The sequence below is a fragment of the Balaenoptera ricei genome, chromosome 16 (assembly GCF_028023285.1).
Source record: "Balaenoptera ricei isolate mBalRic1 chromosome 16, mBalRic1.hap2, whole genome shotgun sequence".
Classification (NCBI taxonomy): domain Eukaryota; kingdom Metazoa; phylum Chordata; class Mammalia; order Artiodactyla; family Balaenopteridae; genus Balaenoptera; species Balaenoptera ricei.
In genome coordinates, this window is record NC_082654.1 from 7,825,010 (window position 1) to 7,846,419 (window position 21,410).

General features: G+C 47.6%; 1 protein-coding gene across 1 annotated transcript; it reads left to right on the forward strand.

Moving 5' to 3' along the window:
- The first annotated feature begins 9,158 nt into the window (after nucleotides 1–9,158).
- Nucleotides 9,159–11,870, forward strand: NKX1-2 (NK1 homeobox 2). The gene is made up of 2 exons (XM_059900647.1): nucleotides 9,159–9,369; nucleotides 11,149–11,870. Exons 1-2 carry the CDS (start codon nucleotides 9,159–9,161, stop codon nucleotides 11,868–11,870), a joined length of 933 nt encoding a protein of 310 aa, XP_059756630.1.
- The last annotated feature ends 9,540 nt before the right edge of the window (nucleotides 11,871–21,410 follow it).

Here is a 21,410-nt window from a genome sequence, read left to right on the forward strand (position 1 = left end):
TGCAACAAGAGAAGCCACCGCAATGAGAAGCCGGCGCACTGCAACAAAGAGTAGCCCCCGCTCACCGCAACTAGAGAAAGCCCACACACAGCAACGAATACCTAATGCAGCCAAAAATAAATTAAAAAAAAAAAAAAAATGAGAATCCACCTGCCAATGCGGGGAACACAGGTTCGAGCCCTGGTCCGGAAAGATCCCACATGCCGCGGGACAGCTAAGCCCGCGTGCCACAACTACTGAAGCCTGCGCGCCAAGAGCCCGTGCTCGGCAACAAGAGAAGCCACCGCAATGAGAAGCCCACGCACTGCAACGAAGGGTAGCCCCTGCTCGCCGCAACTAGAGAAAGCCCATGCGCAGCAACGAAGACCCAACACAGCCAAAAATAAATAAATAAATAAATAAATAAAAAGAGAGACCCCAGAGAGCTAGCTCATTCCTTCCACCATGTGAGGACACAGTAAGAAGTCGGCTGTCTGCAACCTGGAAGAGGGTTCCCCCCCAGAACCCGAACATGCTGGCACCCTGATCTTGGACTGCTAGCCTCCAGAACTGTGAGCAATAAATTTCTGTTGTGTATAAGCCTCTCAGCCGTGGTATTTTGTTTTAGCAGCCCAAACAGACTAAGAGAAAGAGAAAGCAGGAAGAGACACCGTGCAGGCAAGATTAGCAGGTGTCTACTACCCGCAGAGACCCTTTATTCTGACCAAAGTCTGTTTTCCCTGGAAAGTGAAACCAGACCAAGGGAGGCCTACATGAGCCAAGGAGTTCTATTTTATCACGGTGGGTCTTAGTGAAAAAAAAAAGTAGAGATCCATTGATCCAGAAGTGTCTCTCCAGCTTTAGTGCGCATTAGAATCACCTGGAGGGCTTATTAAAATACAGGTTTGGAGGCAGGAGGACTGGGATGGGCCTGAGAACCTGCATTTCCAGCAGGCCCCCAAGCAATGCTGCTGCTGCTACTCTTCAGATCTAGATCAGTGTTTCTCAAATTTTAAGGTGCATGTGAATTACCTGGGGGACATTATTAAAATGCATATTCTGATTCAGTAGGTCTCGGGTGAAACCTGAGAGTCTGCATTTCCAACAAGCTGCTGGGCCACAGACCTTCCTTTAAGTAACCAGGGTCTAGATTCTAGACTCCAGAATGACCTCTGGCAGCTCTGGTGATCTATGACTCTGTGATTTTTTCTTTTTCCTAAAAAAATATCACTCGGACTTTCTGGTGGTGCAGTGGTTGAGAATCCACCTGCCAATGCAGCAAACATGGGTTCGATCCGTGGTCCAGGAGGATCCCACATGCCGCAGAGCAGCTAAGCCCTTGAGCCACAACTGCTGAGCCTGAGCTCTGGAGCCCGTGTGCCACAACTACTGGAGTCCGCGTGCTCTAAGGCCCATGCTCTGCAACTGCTGAAGCCTGCACACCTAGAGCCCGTGCTCTGCAACAAGAGAAGCCACCGCAGTGAGAAGCCAGCGCACCACAACGAAGAGTAGCCCCCGTTCGCGGCATCTAGAGAAAGCCCGCATGCAGCAACAAAGACCCAACGCAGCCAAAAAAAAAAAAATCACTTTGCAGAAAAACAGCACATCCAGGATACTGCCCTCATATGTGCGCGTTATTAACAGAGGTGCTGATTGTCGAAGTTGTAAATGATGCTCCTCGCCTGCTTCTCCCCTACTTCCGGTGGCTGCTTGGCAGGGTCTCGGAACAGACAGTGAGAGGAGGCTCAGGCTATCTGCTCAAGTGCTTCTGAGCCACGTGGGCAAAGGTTTGTGAGTGACACTTTCCCAGGATTTCCATGTTTCTTCAGCCTTTCTTTGGCCATGGAGCCTGTTCCATGTTTGTACAAAGGGAGGGGAGTTCGTGGCTTTAAATCAGTCTCTGAGTTACTAGGATCTGGCATTAGACCATCCGTACACTCCCATGAGATGCTTTTTCGTTAGGAAGGTGGGGGCAGGGGTAAGGGAGAGCAGCAAAACTCTTCTCCTCAGAGGCTGGCAACAGTAGAGGCTTCACCACCCCTAGGCCTGAGTTCTTACTACAACCATATAAGACCTGTAGCTGCAGGAGAGCTGTGGCCTTTGGTTCAGGAATGTGGCAATTGCTGACCTGTAGCTGGGTGGAAGGGGAATAAATAACCTCTTTCCTCACATCTCTTCTGTCCCTGCAGTTTTCTTTTGCAAAGAGCACGGTTGCCCAGCATAAAAGCATAAGGCTGTGCAACAAACTCATGGGATTTCCCCTGAGGAAGTTGGATCCACTATAAAACTATATCCATAGCTAAACATTTCTGGATCTCATTCTTATTTTCAGCTCAGTCTGCACCCCCTCTTTAGGTGTGGGGTTTCCAATCTATCTTAATCAGACTGAGGAACATTGGGTTTATGCTGTTAGGCCACAGTTTATTCCTTTCAACTCTTCAACCTGCTAAGTGCCAGGAGCTAACGGGCACAAAGACAAATGCTGTGTGGCCCTGGCTTCAGGACAGTCTCAGGACCAGGCAGTCTGTATGCCAGGCAGGGTTCTTTGACCCCAGCTAATTGAATTCCAAAATGGGGAAAGGGGCAGCAAGGGGAGAGTTGGGAAGGCTTTAAGGCAATTTACAGAAGCAAAGGAAATGCTCAACAACCAGACCTCAGAAAGTACCAGAACCATCAACTCCAGGAGTGGGAAATAGCAAAGGGTTTCTTTCAGGCATTGCTGCTAGGATGAAGCGGCCCCAAGCCAGTGTCAGTCACTCTGCTTCAGATTCCTGTGGGAGAGAGCCTGATCGGTCCTGCAGGAGGCCACTCCCACCCTGGGGCCCTTGATTGGCGATCCCACCACTACCACATGTAAGGGGGATATCTGAGCAGAGTCAAATTACCAGTACCAGAAAAGGGGATGAGGATGCTGATCCCGAAAAGCAAGAGATGTCCACCCAGGCTGGATGGAAGCCCACTGCCCACTCGCCAGGATCCAAGGGCTGGCCAGGGTCTCTGAGAAGGTAGCGTGCATGGGCAGGGGACCCACACACATCTTACCCAGAGCCTAGCCTGTCCAGGGACCAAGGCTGCACAAGCAGCTGGAAGAGATAGTGAAGAGCCTGGCATTCAGTGCAGGGGTCTTTAGTCTTCACCCCACGAACCACAGTAGCCATGGAAACACCCAAACAGTGAAGGTGGGGTCACTTGACATATGCATGGCTGGAGTGGCAAACTTGTGACCCACAGACCTGTTTCTGATGGCCTGATTTTCAACACTGTGAATTGATTACCAGCATTGGAGATGTCACGTAAGAGGTGAGATTTCCAGTTTCTTTGAGGCAATGTGGAGATCTGGCAGCGCTGATCAGCCTTCCTGCAAGGGCACCATCCACCAGGTGGAGGACCAGCAGCCCTGCAACGTGAGTCGCAGGTGCTCCAGGAGTTTGCATACCCATGCGAGGTGAACAGCCTGCTGGGGCAGCAAGGCTGGAGGCAGGGAGGCCAGGAAAAGAAGACTAAAGGCATGAATAACAAAGGACGAAATAATGCTGTTTGCAGCAACATGGAGGGACCTGGAGATTATCATACTAAGTCAGTCAGACGGAGACAGACAAATATCATATGATATCACTTGCATGTGGCATCTAAAATATGATACAGGTCTTCCCTGGCGGTCCAGTGGTTAAGACTCTGCACTTCCACTGCAGGAGGAGCGGGTTCAATCCCTGGTCAGGGAACTAAGATCCCGCACGCCACTTGGTATGGCCAAAAGTTTTAAAAAATAAAAATAAAATAAAATATAAAATAAAATAAGATACAAATGAACTTATTTACAAAACAGAAACAGACCCACAGACATAGAAAACAAACTTATGGTTACCAGAGGGGAAAGGAGGTGGGGGAGGGATAAACTAGGAAATTGGCATTAGCAGATACAAACTACTATATATAAAATAGATAAACAACAAGGTCCTACTGTATAGTACAGGGAATTATGTTCAATATCCTGTAATAAACCATAATGGAAAGGAATACGAAAAATATATATATATCTGAATACATATATATCTGAATCACTTTGCTGTACACCAGACACAAACACAGCATTGTAAATCAACTATACTTCAATTAAAAAAAAAAAAGATTGAAGGCATGAAATTTGGGCACAGAGGTGGGGAACAGAGGACTTTGTCCCCTGCCTTGCAGGAAATCACCCAAGAATGATAGATCATACAGGTCTCCATTCAACCAGGAAGCAAGTGCTTCATATACTTGCCAAGCCCTACCTTTCTCCCTTGTCTATATTCTGCCTGTGCCTCTCTTTGTACGGTATGAACATGGCGTATGATACTCACGGTCAGAAAGAGCCTGCATTGTGTCCCTGTTCCTTCTGCCTCTGTCCTTCCCCAATTCTCTCCTCATATGTCCTCAGCTTGTCACTTGGCACTTTTCCCCCATTCTCTTTCTCCCAATGACATGTCTCTACTTTTCCAGATGCCCAGAGCAATTTGGTTTGCCTGGCAATTCCCTTCTCTTGGGTTTCTCCTGGGAATATCTTAAAATGTTAGAAAACACTGAATGTAAGAGCTTCCAAAACTGCATTCCAAAACCTGCACCACGGTATCCTCCCAGGCAGTGCCTGGGCTCAAGTCATTTTCTCAGAGGTCCTTTTCCATATCTCATTTCTGTGTGTAACTTTGAAGGAAAGCCATTCGATAAATGTCTACAATTGGACTTCACCCTGGGGCAGGAATGTGACTTCTTTTAAGAGAAGAACTTTACTGAACCAGGCTCTGAAATCTCACTTCCCTGGTTCAAATCTCGACTTCACCACTTCCTAGCTCTGGGGTCGTGGGCAAACTTGCTCTTAAGCTTGGTTTTCTCGACTGTAAATTGGGGATACAAGAGTGCCTGCTTCATGGGGTCGTGCATGAGGAGGGTTAAATGAAATAACCCAAAATAAGCAAAAGCTTAGCCAAGTGCCTGGTCCAGAGCAAGTGCCCAAGAAAGAAGAGCAATTATTGTTAATACTAATTGTCGCTATCAGGACAACACCCCCTCCCATTGTTTTATCACCTTCTTTGATGCTTCCTCCAAATTTCTGAAATAAAGAAATTCATTTTTTTTAACCTGTTGATTTCCAAAAAGAAATACTGATTTCTTAAAGCAAGATATATTAAGTAAACATTTTTATTTTGGTTGCAGACTGGGGACAGGTGGGAAGGCTACACTTTAAGCTTTCACAAATCAAAGTCTCCGAAGTAGGTTTTTAAAAGGAATACTTGCTCTGTTTGGCAGCCAGAGTTCAAAGCCCTGAGGGGAAATGGTAAACTAGCCTTTAATTGTAAATGAACTCTCCAGCAACAAGAGGTACAGAGTCAAGTAAACATTTAACAACTGATTCTCCTGCTCTCAGTAGTTTCTTTTTAACATCCAGTGCCTCGCCCCTCCCATTTTGCAGCCAGATTTCAGTTAAAGAAGTACGCGGTTCACCACTCCCCCTTTGTCACCAAGATGTGCCTTATGAAGCTGTCTCTTGGCATTAATGTCCTGCCCCGTGGGCTGGCCCAAACTGCAGGGTTTTACCTAGAGAATTTAAGTTGTATTTTATTTCAGGAGCATAAGATTTTATCTAAGGTGCTTTAACACAGCTCCGAAGAGTGCTCTCCCTCTGCATATACTGCAAATTCTTTCCATTGTTAACACTGTTCACGGCTCAGGCAGCAGCTTCTCAAGGCTGTGCTGGAATTATAGGCCACTTTGTTTGTGGAATAGCTCGGGAAGCTTGGCACCATTGATTTGCATCAGTGCCTCTGGAATAGACTTTGCCTTCTCCTTAAAGATACTATCTAAACTGTGAAATTCATTAAATAGCCCCAGAAATGGATCAGGTTATTTAACACGACATCCCTAATGGCGCAATATCTCAGCTGTCTGCACTGATAGTGAACATTGTCTTGGATAGTGTTATCAGCCCAGGACACCCGCTATGAATATTGATCCCGAGCTTGTTACAGCCATCACTTGCCATCAGGACAGGTCAGGGATGGAACCCACCTAGCATCAAAGCAATTTAAAGACAGCACTCAGGCAGAATTTTAATGCCCACGCTGAAAACACAAATCAACTCCATGCACAGGGGGAAAGTGGTTTGCTGGCTATGGATATCCTTATTATATAGGAACACCTTGTGTATAAATACACGCATGAGGACGTTAGCAAGTCAACACATCTCCAAACTGTTCCTATATGAAGTCTCACTGCCTCTAGCAGGTGGCCAGAAACACAATTCCCCAAGGCACCCCCTCCCCTCACCAAATTGAAGAATTTAACCTGTTCTTTGGGTGGGGTGCTTCTCTTTAAGTTGGGTGAATAAGAGGGCGCATTTTCTATTCCTGCAATGTGGATGGGAGACACCGCGGTGTTTCCGGTGGCATCTGTCTCCAGACGCCAAGTCCTGAGTGCAAGGGTTCACATCACCTTGTGCTGCACTGAACACACATATCAAAAATAAAGGAAAAATAAAGGACAAGGAAAAAAGAAAGACAACTAATAGGAGTTCTTAAAGATTCACAGTCTTAAAGCACATGGCCTTTATGTGTTCCTGACTTTCCAATTTGTTGCTTCTACTTTTTCTGCTCCTTTTCTATATTTAACACCTGTGGACCTCAAAGGAAAAATGATTCATATTATTTGAACAAAATTTTTGGAGACAATTGATAAAGTGAAATGAAAATGACCCATGTTTGGCCTGCCCTGGCTTCTGCGCCTTACATGTCCCTCTGGTTGGGGGTATTCGGTGCCCTCTGGAATGCCAGCCCACCTTCCTGTGAAAGTGGTTTCAATATTTCTTACAGAACAGATAAGAAGAGGGACCATGGGAAGCCAGAAACGTCCATTCTGGAGCTCCCTTAAAGAGATCTATTTCTAGCTACCTTGAAGAACCTAAATATGAAAAAATATGAATGTGGGTAGAAAAATGTAAAAGGGGACTGGGATCATTGGGGAGGGAGAAAGGAAGGAAAGATTTTTTAAAAAATATTTATTTTATTGACGTATACTTGATTGACAATGTTGTGTTAATTTCTGCTGTACAGCAGTGACTCAGTTATACATATATACATTATTTTTCATATTCTTTTCCATTGTGGTTTATCACAGGATATTGAACACAGTCCCCTGTGCTATACAGTAGGATCCTGTTGTTTAAGAAGGTTTTTGTTTTTTTTTTAAATCAAGTGAGAACTGGGTGAGAAAGAGTTGTCAAAACAAAAAACAAAGTACCCTATCTGTGATCTGGAAGGTTCTGTGATTGGCAATCCAGGTTCCTGGGTACCACAGTTTAGTGCCATGGCCACCTGCTTTGATTTTCCCAAGGCCCACATTCCCTCTGATGGGAGGTGGTCCATTGGGCTTGGCCAGGGCACTTCCTGTTCTGATTTCCTTTTAAAAGCACAATCCATCTCTGCTTTAGGACTGAAGCTGGCTTGAATTTCGGCAGGGCTTTAAAGTCCCCAGGGAATACAGTGGCCGCCTCTGGGAGGGGCCACGAGGTTTGAATGAGAAAAGTTCCTAGAAGCTGGCCTGTAAGACCTTCTCTACAATAACGGAGGGGATTAGCAGCACACACCCCTCCCTCCACCCCCACCGCACTTCAGTGAGGTTTCTCCTCCCCTTCCTACTCCTACCTGACCGGACAATCTTAATTGCCAAGTCATTGTTTGGAAACCCCATGGGGCAGGGAAGAAAGGGACAACAGCCTTAGAGGTAGTTCTGGGCAGAGGGGTAGGAGAAGCCTCAGAATCTGCCGCTGAGATAAATGCTTAGCGCTCAGACTGCTCCCCAAACAACAAAAGGGAAAAAAAGAATGTTAAGAAGGGCCTGGCTGGTGGAAGCTTCCGCGAGGACTGATGTGCACCAGCCCACGGGACTTGGTGGGGCAGATGGAAGCTTTTACAACTGTCTCTCTTCTTTGATCTTAAATCCAAACCGGGCAAACACCTTTTAACCTTTTTCTTCTTGGGGCTAGGGGGAGGATGAGGGTCAAAGATGCAACCTGATTCCCAGAGACCCAACATCTGTGCACATGATCAAATCTGTGACTCTGAAGAAGGCCTGAAGGGCATCAGGCACTGTGCTTGGCGTCTCTGCCGGCCAGGGCAGCCACCCTCACCTGGCTCACCTGCCCTCACCAGAGCATCTCACCTGGCTCTGAGACCTCAACCCGCAAGGTTTCCAAAGCGGCAAGTCATCTTGGTGGGGGCTCAGACATCTCTCCAAAACCCCTGCTGCCCTCTGACCTCCAGAGTGGAAGGGAAAGCCTCTGACACAGTGCGGGACTTTCTTTCGTTATTTCCTAGCGAGCGGGACGTACTGAAAAGAATAATGGTCCGGGAAAGAAGACCTGGGTTCGAATCCAGACTCTGTCACCGACTAACAGTGACCCTGGGCAACGTCACTTCTCATCTTTGAACCTTAATTTGCTCATCTTAAAGCTGGGATAAGAGTCTTGCCAGGCCACGCCCACCGCACAGGGATGCTCAGAGGATCAAACGAGATCGCGCAGGTCTAAGGGCTTTGTAAACTGTAAACTGTGAGAAAATGAGGGCTTTTAAATCCGAGGTGATCAGGTCTGAGGCCATTACCGTGATTCACTGGCGAGGCAGGAGATATGTTGAGCATTGCCTTGAAGTAATCAGTGCTGGCCTCAATTGCATCTCCAATTCAAAGGCGGGTGCACTGGGGGAAGGGTGCAAATCGCAGCCCAAGCCAGGGTGGGTGTATTGGGAGGATCTCCGGGACCAAAGCGTCCGGACTTCCCTCCCTCGCGCACCCCGAGTTCCCGCAGGTCGGGCGGAGGAGCGCTGAGCCGGCGGCGCTGTCCCGGCGGGAGCGCGCACCAGACTCACGAAGGCGCCCCCTCGCCGAGGCTAGAGGTCCCCGAGCCTTAGTCTTGGGGCTGCTGCGAGCGCGCCCTGCACTTGGCGGGGGCCTGGGCAGCCCAAGTGCCAATCCGCGCTCAGCCCCCCGCGGCTCTCTCCACGCCCCCCCTCCACGCCCCCCTCCCCAGCTTCACTTGGCCGCCCCGACCCTCCTACCGGCTGAGAACTGCGGCCGAGCCACAGCCGAAGGCAAGCCCGAGCGCGGCCATCCCGGACTCCGCGCCGCCGGCCTCCGGCCCGCGGACGGCGGGCATGCTAGCATGGCAGGACGGCGGGGCCAAGGCGGCTCCCTCCCACCACAAGATCTCCTTCTCGGTTCTGGACATCCTGGACCCTCAGAAATTCACCCGCGCTGCGCTCCCAGCCGTGCGCCCTGCTCCCCGGGAAGCCAAGAAAAGTTTGGCAGAGGCCGAAGCAAGGAAGGACTCCAGCCGGCACCCGGCCCGGCAGCGACAGACGCCTGGTAAGGATGCGAGGCGGCCTCCGGCCCCGGAAAGCCCCAGCTTACATGATGCGATGGGAAGGTGGGAGGGAGAGCCGTGGATCGGGTGAGTAGCCCTTAGCGGCGTCTTCCCCAAGGGGAGAAGGCGCACAGGACCAGGCGCGTAATTAAACTGACGCAGAAAGGGGGCCCCCAGCATCCCGGGTCAGGGATTTGCCACCGAAGCCTGTCCCTGCTCACCCGCTAAGCAAGCAAGCACCCCAGCTCTGATTTACTCGCAGTGGAAACTCTTACCCAGCGCCCACCTTGTCCAGGCTCATTCATTTATTGGGCGTTTAATTGTCCCCTATGTGCCAGGACCTGGGCTAGAGACTGGGATAAAAGTCAGGAAAAACTTCAGAACCTGCGAGGTAGACAGCATCCTTAACGAGGTAGACAGCATCGTCTCTCCATTTTCAGGATGAGGAAGCTGAGGCTGAATCATGTGTCCAAAGTCTTAGTAGGCAGTGATGTCCGGTTTTCGCACCCAGGGCCCACTTCCAACCATCCAGAGACAGCTGCAGAGACTCCGCTCTCCCGCACGCTCACTCTCCCCAGACCCAATCGTTGACTGGGCTGGGGCCGGGGTGGGGTGGGGTGACGGGAGGCTCTTGGTCCTTTCTCCCCGAAACCCTTTTTGATTTAACCACTAACTCTGGGAATTCCTTGGCGGTCCAGTGATTAGGACTCCACCTTCCACTGCAGGGGACACGGGTTCGATCCCTGGTGGGGGAACTAGGATCCCACAAGCCGCGTGTGACAAAAACAAACAAATAAACAAAACAACTCCTAACTCTGGAGGACACCTGACGAGGGGTCCAGGAAAGTTTGTGTCTGAAAGGAAAGACAAAAAACAGCAGGACCCAAGTTGGGTGAGGCGTGGGCACGAGGTTCCCTGGAAGGACGCCAAAGATCGGGGGCTCAGGTCAGGGAGAGGCTTGACGTCTCGGCAGCTCCCCCGCTTCCCTTCCCCAAGTTTAGCGGTGATTGTCTGGGGCTCTGGGCGCCTCTGGCGGCTGCGCTTGGGCCTGGGCGGTCTGCCTGGTAATTGTTCGGATCGCCCCTCGCAGGGGCCGCGCTCCCCTTTCCCCACCCCCATGATCGATATTCTATTACTGGCGCCTGCATATCTCCTGCCCGCAGCTTGCAGGTACCGACTTCAAACCCCCTTTCCCTGTCTGATCCTAATATTGTTCGATTAAAACTTACCTTTAATAGATGACATCTATCGATCCGGCCCCGCACAAATCTGAAACTCTATTAACACGGCAGGAGAGAGAAGATGGGAAAGAGGGAATTTCACTTTAAAAGGGAGGAGGGGGCGCTTAATAACTTCTTTTTTAATTGCCGGCAGTTCCAGGCCAAAATAGGCTTCTAGGGACTGGGGAGACAGCCCCAAATGCACTTGACATATAGATGTCTTAATGTACAAAGATAAGGTAGTCCAATAAGGTCGTTATTTTTTCTTGATGCGTGGTGTCACTCATTCATTCGAAATACACTTCTCGGACGCCTACTAGGTAGTAGGTGGGTGAAGAGAAAGCGGGCACGGCAACCCTAACCCCCACCTCCTGGAAAGGGCTTGCAACTAAGAGCGGTCGTGGGGGTGAGGGCAGGGAGCGCAATTCCGGAGAGGGGCAGGGCTGGGCTCTGGGTTGGGCAGAGAGAGCTGCCTGCTCCGGGGAGGACAAGGACCAGGTCTGGGGACCAGGACCGGCCGGGTAGCTCCGGGTTTCTGATCACCGTCCCCTTCTCCCCTAGATGCTGCGGGCCGAGGCGCCGGCTTGGCGTCCCCCCTGGAGGGCTCGGAGGCGGAGGAGGCGGAGGAGGAGGACGTAGAGGACGTAGGGCGGCGGCGGCGGCGGGAGCGGACTGCGCGCCTGCAGGAGGCCCGGACGCGCTCCCCCGAGGCCCGGGCCGCGGCATCGGTGGCGGCGGAGAGCAGCGCAGGCGGCCTCGCGGGCTCCCCGGGCTCGCCGGGCTCCCCGCGGCCCCGGCGCCGGCGCTCAGAGCCCAGCTGCTCCAAGCCGCGGCGCGCGCGCACCGCCTTCACCTACGAGCAGCTGGTGGCCTTGGAGAACAAGTTCCGGGCCACGCGCTACCTGTCTGTGTGCGAGCGCCTGAACCTCGCGCTATCGCTTAGCCTCACTGAGACGCAGGTCAAAATTTGGTTCCAGAACCGCAGGACCAAGTGGAAGAAGCAGAACCCCGGCGCCGAAGGCGCGGCGCAGGCGGGAGGTGGCGCGCCCCAGCCTGGGACTTCGGCGGGGGCGGGGGCGGGCGGCGGCGGCGGCGCGGGGGCCAGCCCGGGTCAGCTGGGCCCGGCCGCGCATCCTTTCCAGACTTTCCCCTCCTACTCGGCGGCCAACGTCCTCTTCCCGGCCGCCGCCTCCTTCCCGCTGACAGCCGCCGCCGCCAGGGGCTCCTTTGCGCCCTTCCTCGGGCCCTCCTACCTGACCCCTTTCTACGCCCCACATTTATGAACCCGGAGCCCCTCGGGCCCCACTTCGTCCGGATTTACCAGTGATTGGCGTGGACTTGTGGTCCCCACCCCACGGAGGGGCGCCAGCGCGCAGGGACTGCCCCCTCCTGGTGCGCGGGTGTCTGCGCGCCCCTTCCCTTCCCGCTGCCGGGAGGCGCCGCCAGAGGGCAGGGAGAGGCCGCCTGCCGCCTCCCCGCCGCGCTGAACCCTTGAATTCACGCGGTCCACTAAAGGGGGTCTAGGATCTGCCATCTTTAAAAGTGTCCGGAGACGGAGGCTGTCCTTAAGCCTGCCCGTGTCTGGACCTTGTTCTTCACTTTCGGTCAGGCTTAATTCAGTTCAAGGGTTCTTTCTGAGGGTCTGGGTGTTCGGCGGCGCGGGGCTAACCCAGCCGCGGGGATGGTGTCCAGAGAGAGACAAGACCCTCCCTCCAGCTGCTCACACCTAGGATGGAATCTTCAAAGACTGTGGCTCACTCAGAGGGTAAGGAGCTTTCCCTTTTCACAGCTGATTGTTTCCCATTTCATACTCGATTATTGGCCCAAACCCAGCGATTCCTTCCAAATACTGAACAAAGTTGGAGAGAGCTGAGTCTGTGAGCGCACACTGCCGCCGTGAAATGGACTATTTTTTAAATGCTTAACACTCTACATTTTTAGGTCTTCGTTTAAGATTAGGACTTGAGCGCAACTCTTGTTCCAAACAGTCTCTCCACAGGCTATTCCTGAGAAAACGTGTACCTGATTTTTCGGAGAAGACCGGAAGTTCTTTTGGGAAATGCAACAGCTTTATAGCTAGACTTGCCTGCTGAAGTAGACGCACTTCCACACCACTGCAAGTTTTGAGAACAGCCTTGATGAACCACGGCTATGGCCCCAAAGGCATAAAAATAACAAAGAGACAAATGGCTCAGCTAAAATCTTGAGGTCTATGCATGAGACTGCCCATTTGGGTATGCAGTATTTGATACTGTAAAACTTCAGTCTTGGCTAATATGTCTGTCCCAGCAAATCCTAGGCTCCCAATAGTGATCGAACCCGGGGGAGAGTTCGCACCTCCAGCACACGCTGCAGTCATGAATTGGACTATTTTTTTAAAGCACAAACTCAACATTTTTAGAGCTTCAGCTAAGATTCTGACTTGAAAGATACTCTGTTCCACACAGACTCTCCAAGATGACATGGTTAACAAGCAAAAGGTCATTAGCTGTAAAAGAAATAATTTTGGGGTGTAAAAAGCTACCATGGAAGCAAAAAGCATATTTATGATGGATTCAACTGCAGTAACTTAATATATGGATGAGCATTCTAACTGCTGCTTTTGTTATCTCCCTTAAGAATTAGTTCTGTAAAATTCTCTTGCCGGCTTTGTTTGGAATACCCTTCCTTTAGTTTTTTATGTGATATGATTTTTAGCCCGTATCTCAGAAAACCAGACCTCCCCAACTAGGTCACGTACGTTTCACTCTCACCTTTATTTGAGGACTTTAGGCCCGGTGATATCTATATGGGTACCATATTCCTTGCTATTTCTTGGTAGCCTGTGTCATTAATAATTAAATTTAATGATCAATGGCTTCTTGTAAAGTAAGAGCATGCTGTTTGGTATTATGAACACATGATATTATTATAACCTTGAAATATCTACTTCATTTATTATCAGGAATGAGAAAATATCACTTTCTTCCAAATTAAATGAAGACTTCACATTCATGGGACTCTCATAAGATTTGAGAATATGTATTATTTAATTATAATTTGTTAATTAGACTCTTTTCCTTTTATTCTGAAGAAGAAAAGTGTCCCCAAACAATGCATTATGACTTTCTAAAAGACAACTGATGCCAGATGAGATTCAAAATGCAGTTACTATAGTAGAGAATATCATTTTATTCACTTTACATATTGATAAACATTCCTTCAGTAACTATTTCTCAGTTTCTCAAAAGCAACTTTCCATGTATCCCGAGTAGGCAATTCAAATACACAGAGGCAAGTTCTGTAACAAAGAAGCTGAATTTCTGTAAGACTCGGGGAACATTCTATTCCTCTCAGTTACCAGAATCACAGGAGACTCCATTTGGAGAGAGGGACTGGGGAGGGAGGTGGGAGGCTTATCTGTCTATGGACTAGCATGGAGTGCTATACTTCCTGACCTTTCTTGTTTCTTCAGATTTTAACAGTGTAATGCTCGAAGTGTGTGACTTTGGACTTCTGCTGCTTTAAAAGGCCCAGTGGCTTTCCAACCAAATTCTTAGACTCAATCTATTGATGTGTTTGTCTAATAAATTTTGTTTGTAATAATTTCTTGTTTAATTATTTCTTGTTCTTTATTAGCAAAGCTTTTAAATAATTTTATAATTATCAGAGGTTGTATATATGTATTCCCATTCCCACCCCCCACCAACTAGCATTCATCAATAGAGGGTATCTTTACCCTAACACGACTTTTTTTTTTTTGAAAATCAATTTCAGGGGCTTCCCTGGTGGCTCAGTGGTTAAGAATCCGCCTGCCAATGCAGGGGACATGGGTTCGATCCCTGGTCCAGGAAGATCCCACATGCCGCGGAGCAACTAAGTCCGTGCGCCACAACTACTGAGCCTGCGCTCTAGAGCTCGCCAGCCACAACTACTGAAGCCGGCGTGCCTAGAGCCTGTGCTCCTCAACAAGAGAAGCCACTGCAATGAGAAGCCTGTGCACCGCAACGAAGAGTAGCCCCCGCTGGACGCAACTAGAGAAAGCCCATGCACAGCGACAAAGACCCAACACAGCCCCCCCAAAAATAAATAAATTAATTAATTAAATAAATATTTTTAAAAAAGAAAAGAAAATCAATTTCAAAGCACCAAAGACAGCCGGTGCAGAAGGTCACCGAACACTAACAGTTGCTTTGTGGCTTTGGAATCTTTTTTTTCTTTTTTTTAAGATTTTTTTTGATGTGGACCATTTTTAAAGTCTTTATTGAATTTGTTACAATATTACTTCTATTTTATGTTTTGGCTTTTTGGCCACGAGGCATATGGGAGCTTAGCTCCCCAACCAGGGATTGAACCTGCACCCCCTGCATTGGAAGGCAAAGGCTTAACCACTGGACCGCCAGGGAAGTCCCCCTAACATAACTTTCTTAAGTCATCTTTTTCAGACCCTTGCTAGATACACACATAGTGGCTCCATTTGTAGGCAGTATACACAAACACACATTTAAGGCCATTTCCATAGTGAAAGCAAAGCATCTTTACAGAATTTTAATTAGTGGCTACAAATTAAATCAACACCAGGTTTCCAGGACATTAACTTCCTAGTCTTACTTTACAAGTTCTGAATACCCCATAAAGAGTCTGGTAGATAACTTTTCAGACTTGGGCCATCCACTGGTCATAAATTTCTGATGTTAACAATGACCATTTTAGGGACTTCCCTGGTGGCACAGTGGTTAAAAATCCACCTGCCAATGCAGGGGACATGGGTTCGATCCCTGGTCTGGGAAGATCCCACATGCCGAGGAGCAGCTAGGCCCATGCGCCACAACTACCGAGCCCGTATGCGCGCCTAGAGCCCGTGCTCTGCAACAAGAGAAGCCACCACAATGGGAGGCCCGTGCACCGCAACGAAGAGTAGCCCCCGCTGGCTCCAGCTAGAGAAAGACCGCGCGCAGCAATGAAGACCCAACGCAGCCAAAAATAAATAAAATAAATAAATTTTTAAAAAAAATGACCATTTTAAAATGAACTTATTTACAAGCCAGAAACAGACCCACAGGGGTGGGGGAGGGATAAACTAGGAATTTGAGATTAACATATACAAACTACTATGTATAAGAAAACATAAACAACAAGGTCCTACTGTATATCACAGGGAAATATATTCAATATCCTGTAATAAACCATTAAGGAAAAGAATATGAAAAAGCATATATGTATGTATCTCTCTCTCTCTCTCTCTCTCTGAATGACTTTGTTGTATACCAGAAATTAACACAACGTTGTAAATCAACTATACTTAAAAAAAAATTACCATTTCAGATTCCCACTTGAAAACATGTAGCCAGGGAGCCTTATTTAAAGGAGTGATTAGAGAGCATTTTTGCATTGAGAGACCCCCAACCATTTTATGGGCACAGATCAGCTTAGTGTATTTGTTTTTTTAGGAATGACTCTTAAGAACCTATTTAACTAGCTTTTTAAAATTATGAGTAGGCTAGCATAGAAATTCTTCAATACATAATAAATACATTTAAAAACATAATTCCATATGGTCAATTGAAGGGAAGCATCTAAGAGTCTAAGGGGAGGTGGGAAGACACAGATTCAGAGAAAGAGAAACAGGGAAAGAGAAAGGCCCCCTTCTCCCTCCAGCGGAAGGAAAACTCAGGAGGAGCCAGGTTGTGGAGACAAAGGGGGAAACACCCAGTGGGAGACTCCCAGTAGGGTTGCTCTTGCTGCACTTAACTCCTCCTGGTTCCCTTGGGCTGTGGTTTTCAAGGACGAGGTGAAGGCCCCTGGCCTCTGAGTGGTTGGGTTCAAAGCCACCTCCACCCCTCAGTCGATAGATGAACTTGGCAAGTTCCCCATGTCTCTGGGCCTCAGTTTCCTCACCATAGTGCCTGGCTTGGAGGACTGCACAAGAGTCTATGAGGAAGGCACTTAGTTCAGTGCCTGACACAATGAGGTAGTTATTATCCCAGTTGAAGCTGGAAAGGACATTAAAGATGCTGAACCTAGGCCAACCTCCTCCTTTACAAAATTTTATTGCAGTAGAATAAACACAGAAAACTGAATATATCAGGGACTTCCCTGGTGGCGCAGTGGTTAAGAATCCGCCTGCCAATGCAGGGGACATGGGTTCCAGCCCTGGTCCGGGAAGATCCCACATGCCGTGGAGCAACTAAGCCCGTGCGCCACAACTACTGAGCCTGCGCTCTACAGCCCGCGAGCCACAACTACTGAGCCCACACGCCTAGAGCCTGTGCTCTGCAACAAGAAAAGCCACCACAATGAGAAGCCCACGCACTGCAATGAAGAGTAGCCTCCTCTCGCCACAACTAGAGAAAGTCCGTGCGCAGCAACAAAGACCCAACGCAGCCAAAAATAAATATAAAATAAATAAATAAATTTTTAAAAAACCCCAAAAAACTGAATATATCAGATGGATACAGCTTGGTGCATCTTCACAAACAGAACACCTGTGTAATCAGCGCCCAGATCAAGAGCAGAACATTGTGAGCACCCCAGGCCCCTTGTGTCACCTTCTCATACCTCGCTCCCCAAGGGTGCCTGCTGTCCTACTTCTAACAGCATGGATTAGCTGTGCCTGTTTTTTCCTTTTAAATATAAAAATGGAATCCAACGGAATGTACCCCTGTGTCTGGCTTTCTTGGCTCAACATCATTTGTGAGTTCTATCCATGTTGTGTAGTATTGTAAATTATTTATTCCTATTTCTGATGGCCTATTACTGTATACACTTGCTACAATTTATCCATTCTTACTTTTTGTTTTTGTTTGTCTGCTTTTTTGGCCATGCCGTGCAGAATGTGGGATCTTAATTCCCCAACCAGGGATAGAACCCATGCCCCCTGCTTTGGGAGCGCAGAGTCTTAACCACTGGAAGTCCCTATCCATTCTACTGTTGATGGATAATCAGATACTTTGGGGCCATTTTGATTAAACAGTCTTATACATGTCTTTTGGTAAATAACATCTTCATATTTCCATTAGGAATACATCTAGGAGTGAAGTTATTGGGTATGCATAGGTCTAGCGTTAGCAGATACTGCCCATCAGTTTGCCAGCGGTTGTTGCAGTTTACATTCCCACCTGAAATGAATGAGTCCCAGGTGTGGCTTCCCTGGTGGCACAGTGGTTAAGAATCCTCCTGCTAATGCAGGGGACACGGGTTCGAGCCCTGGTCGGGGAAGATCCCGCATGCCGCGGAGCAACTAAGCCCATGCGCCACAACTACTGAGCCTGCGCTCTAGAGCCTGTGAGCCACAACTACTGAGCCCACGTGCCACAACTACTGAGCCCACGTGCCACAACTACTGAAGCCCGTGCGCCTAGAGCCCATGCTCTGCAACAAGAGAAGCCACCGCAGTGAGAAGCCCGTGCACCGCAACAAAGAGTAGCCTCCACTCGCCGCAACTAGAGAAAGCCCGCGCGCAGCAACAAAGACCCAACGCAGCCAAAAATAAATAAAATTTAAAAAAAAAAGAGTCCCAGGTGTTCCACATCCTTCCATCACTTAGGACTGACCACCTTTTTCATTCCAATGATTCCAGAAGGTATGTAGTAGTATCACATTTATCTTTCAATTTTCATTTCCTGATGGGTAATGACATTGACTCTGTCTTCATATGCCTATTGGCCATTTGGTATCTGTTTTGGTGATGTGCCTAATCAGATCTTCTGCCCACTGGTTAACCCTTTCATTTACTGGTAAAATAAACTGAGTCTTAGAGAGGAGATAACTTGCCCAAGATCACCCATTTTACCTTAGAAACTGTGACTCATTGAGGTTATGTGACTTGTCCAAGGTCACACAGCTAGTAAGAAAAAAGCAGAACCTGAAACCGGGGCCTAATAACTCTAGGGTGATTTAAGTTGTACATGGGGCCATCAAACATATAAAATATTTGGTTAAAAAATTTTTTTTAAATGATCTGAGAGCTGTTTGGCATTTTGTAGTTACAGGTCAAGTGTCAGTCTTGAAAGGGTATCCACAGTTCCTTCCTCCCTCCCTCTCCACCTTCCTTCCTGCCACACGGTGTACTGAGCACTCATTCTGTGCCAACAACTGTTCCAGTGACGGGAATTTATTAAGGCAAACGAGGTCCCAGACACAGGGACAATTACAGTCTGCATATTCCCTTCCTTTCCTATGACTACACTGGTCTGTGGAGTCAAAAGAGGAAGGCCCTTTATTTCTTCTCTCTACCACTTACTAGCTCTGCAATCTGGTGTTAGTTTCCTAATTTCTTTTTTTTTTTTTTTTTTTTGGCCACGCCACGAGGCTTGTGGGATCTTAGTTCCCCACCCAGGGATTAAACCCGGGCCCACCGCAGTGAAAGCATGGAGTCCTAACCACTGGACCTACAGGGAGTTCCCGGTTTCCTAAATTTTCTAAGCTTCTGAGAGACACATAGTATGCTCTCAGTAAATATTATGGCTCTTCCTGCCAATTTAAAAATTGGTGGGACTTCCCTGGTGGCACAGTGGTTAAGAATCCGCCTGCCAATGCAGGGGACACGGGTTGGAGCCCTGGTCCGGGAAGATCCCACATGCCGCGGAGCAACTAAGCCTGTGTGCCACAACTACTGAGCCTGCGCTCTAGAGCCCGCGAGCCACAACTACTGAGCCTGCGTGCCACAACTACTGAAGCCTGCGCGCCTAGAGCCTGTGCTCCGCAGCAAGAGAAGTCACCGCAGTGAGAAGCCTGTGCACCGCAAAGAAGAGTAGCCCTCGCTCTCCGCAACTAGAGAAAGCCCGCGCGCAGCAACGAAGACCCAACGCAGCCAAAAATAAGTAAGTAAAATAAATAAATTTATTTTTTTAAAAAATTGGTATATTTAGGTAACCATCGGGCTTGGAGCTGGGCCCAAAAGTGGGGACTGCATTTTAAATAAACCGCTCTCCCAGGCAGCGGCTGATCGCACTGGGACCTCCTCTGCAGGATTTCCCCTGGCCAAGAACACTGGGGGCAAGAGACGACAGTCCACAGAAAAGAGCTGAGTGGGCAATCTCGTAAAATTACTTATTTTAAAGAATCGATTCCCTTCTTGTGACCTATTCTCTTTTGTGTGTAGCTAATACATTTACAACAGGGGCCAATGTTCTCTTTGCTTCTAAATAACTCGCAGATTGTAAGGTAGAAGGGGCTGCATCTGGGGGAAATTTAGACACCACTTTCAGAAGTCCATACTCATGAGATCTAAAATTACCACAAATACGCAGGAAGTTTTTAAAATAACTGTTAAAAAAAAAAACTGTTAAAAGGAAAGTTTAATCCCTTCTTGAAAGTTCTATTCATTCACTAATGCATTTTTAAAGGGGTCCTAGTTCTGCATAGGGAGTTCTTTTTGGTACATCATCATGGCTGACTAAATCAATTTAAGTTCCCAGGAATCCAGGATACTTAATTCCTATACATCTCTACAGAGAGACTAAAGCTAAGCAACTCTACTTTGATTCTAAAAAGCTCCTCTTATCTCCAAGCAAGATTTTGATGGAATCTTTTTAAAGACATTAAAATTCAAGCAGATCTCTAATTTGAAGTTAGCTTCCTTCACTTTTAAATCTTCCAAAATATTAAATTTTTAAAAAATTGTGTTAAAATATACACAACATAAAATTTACCATTTTAATCTTTATAAGTGTTTGATTTAGAGGCATTAAGTAGATTCACAATGTTGTACAACCATGACCTCTATCTAGTTCCATAACTTTTTCATCACCTCAAGCAGAAACCCTGTACCCATTAAGTAGTTACTACCCATGCTCCCCACCCCTGCACCCCCAGCCCCTGGCAGCCACTAACCTGCTTTCTCTGGATTTGCTTATTCTGGATATTTTATATAAATGGGATCATATGACATGTGACCTTTTGTGTCTGGCTTCTTTCTCTTAGCATGATGTTTCCAAGGTTCATCCATGTTTTGGCATGTGTTAGTATTTCATTGCTTTTAATGGCTGAATAATAGTCCATTGTACGGATAGACCACATTTTGTTTATGCATTCATCAGTTGATGGACATTTGGGTTGTTTCCACTTTTTGGCTATTGTGAATAGTGCTGCTATGAACAACATTCATGTACCTGTTTTTGTTTAAACGCCTGTCTTCAATTCTTTTGGACACATAACTAGGAATGGAATTGCTGAGCCATATGGTAATTCCATGTTTAATTTGTTCAGAAGCTGCCAAACTGATTTCAACTGTACCGTTTACATTCCCACCAGCAATGTACGAGGGTTCCAGTTTCTCCACATCCTTACCAACACTTATTATTATTATTAAAGCTAAAACCATCCTAGTAGATGTGAAGTAATATCTCACTGTGGTATTGATTTGTATTTCCCTAATAACTGATGATATTGAGCATCTTTTCATGTGCATGCTGCCATTTGTATATGTTCTTTGGAGAAACGTCCATTCAAATCCTTTGTTATTTTTTAATTGGAATCTTTGTCTTTTTGTTGTTGAGTTTCAAGAATACTTTATATATTAAAAACACTTATAACCTTTACCCCTTATTTATTTTGTACGTTATAGTAAATATATTGTCCAAAGATTCCCTCCTCCCTTCCTTTGCACAAATACATATTGGGTACCAGCTGTGTGCCAGGCACTACTGTAAACTCTGGGCATGCAACAGAAAGACTCTAGCTGGGCATGGGAGAGAGGAATAGGTGAGTAAAAGTCACAGACTGGTGTGCAGTTGGTGCAACAGAATGTAGAAAATGCCATGACCTTCTTGTCAGCTATTCTGTACAAAGAAACACTCTTCCTGGCATTGATGTCATTTGGAATTCAGGCTGGAAACATGATG

Bases quoted from the DNA above. Each gene is read 5' to 3' on its own strand.
- NKX1-2 (XM_059900647.1), top strand. From the start codon at position 9,159: ATGCTAGCATGGCAGGACGGCGGGGCCAAGGCGGCTCCCTCCCACCAC. The intron at 9,370-11,148 runs GTAAGGATGCGA...CTTCTCCCCTAG, and splicing joins CCGGCAGCGACAGACGCCTG to ATGCTGCGGGCCGAGGCGCC.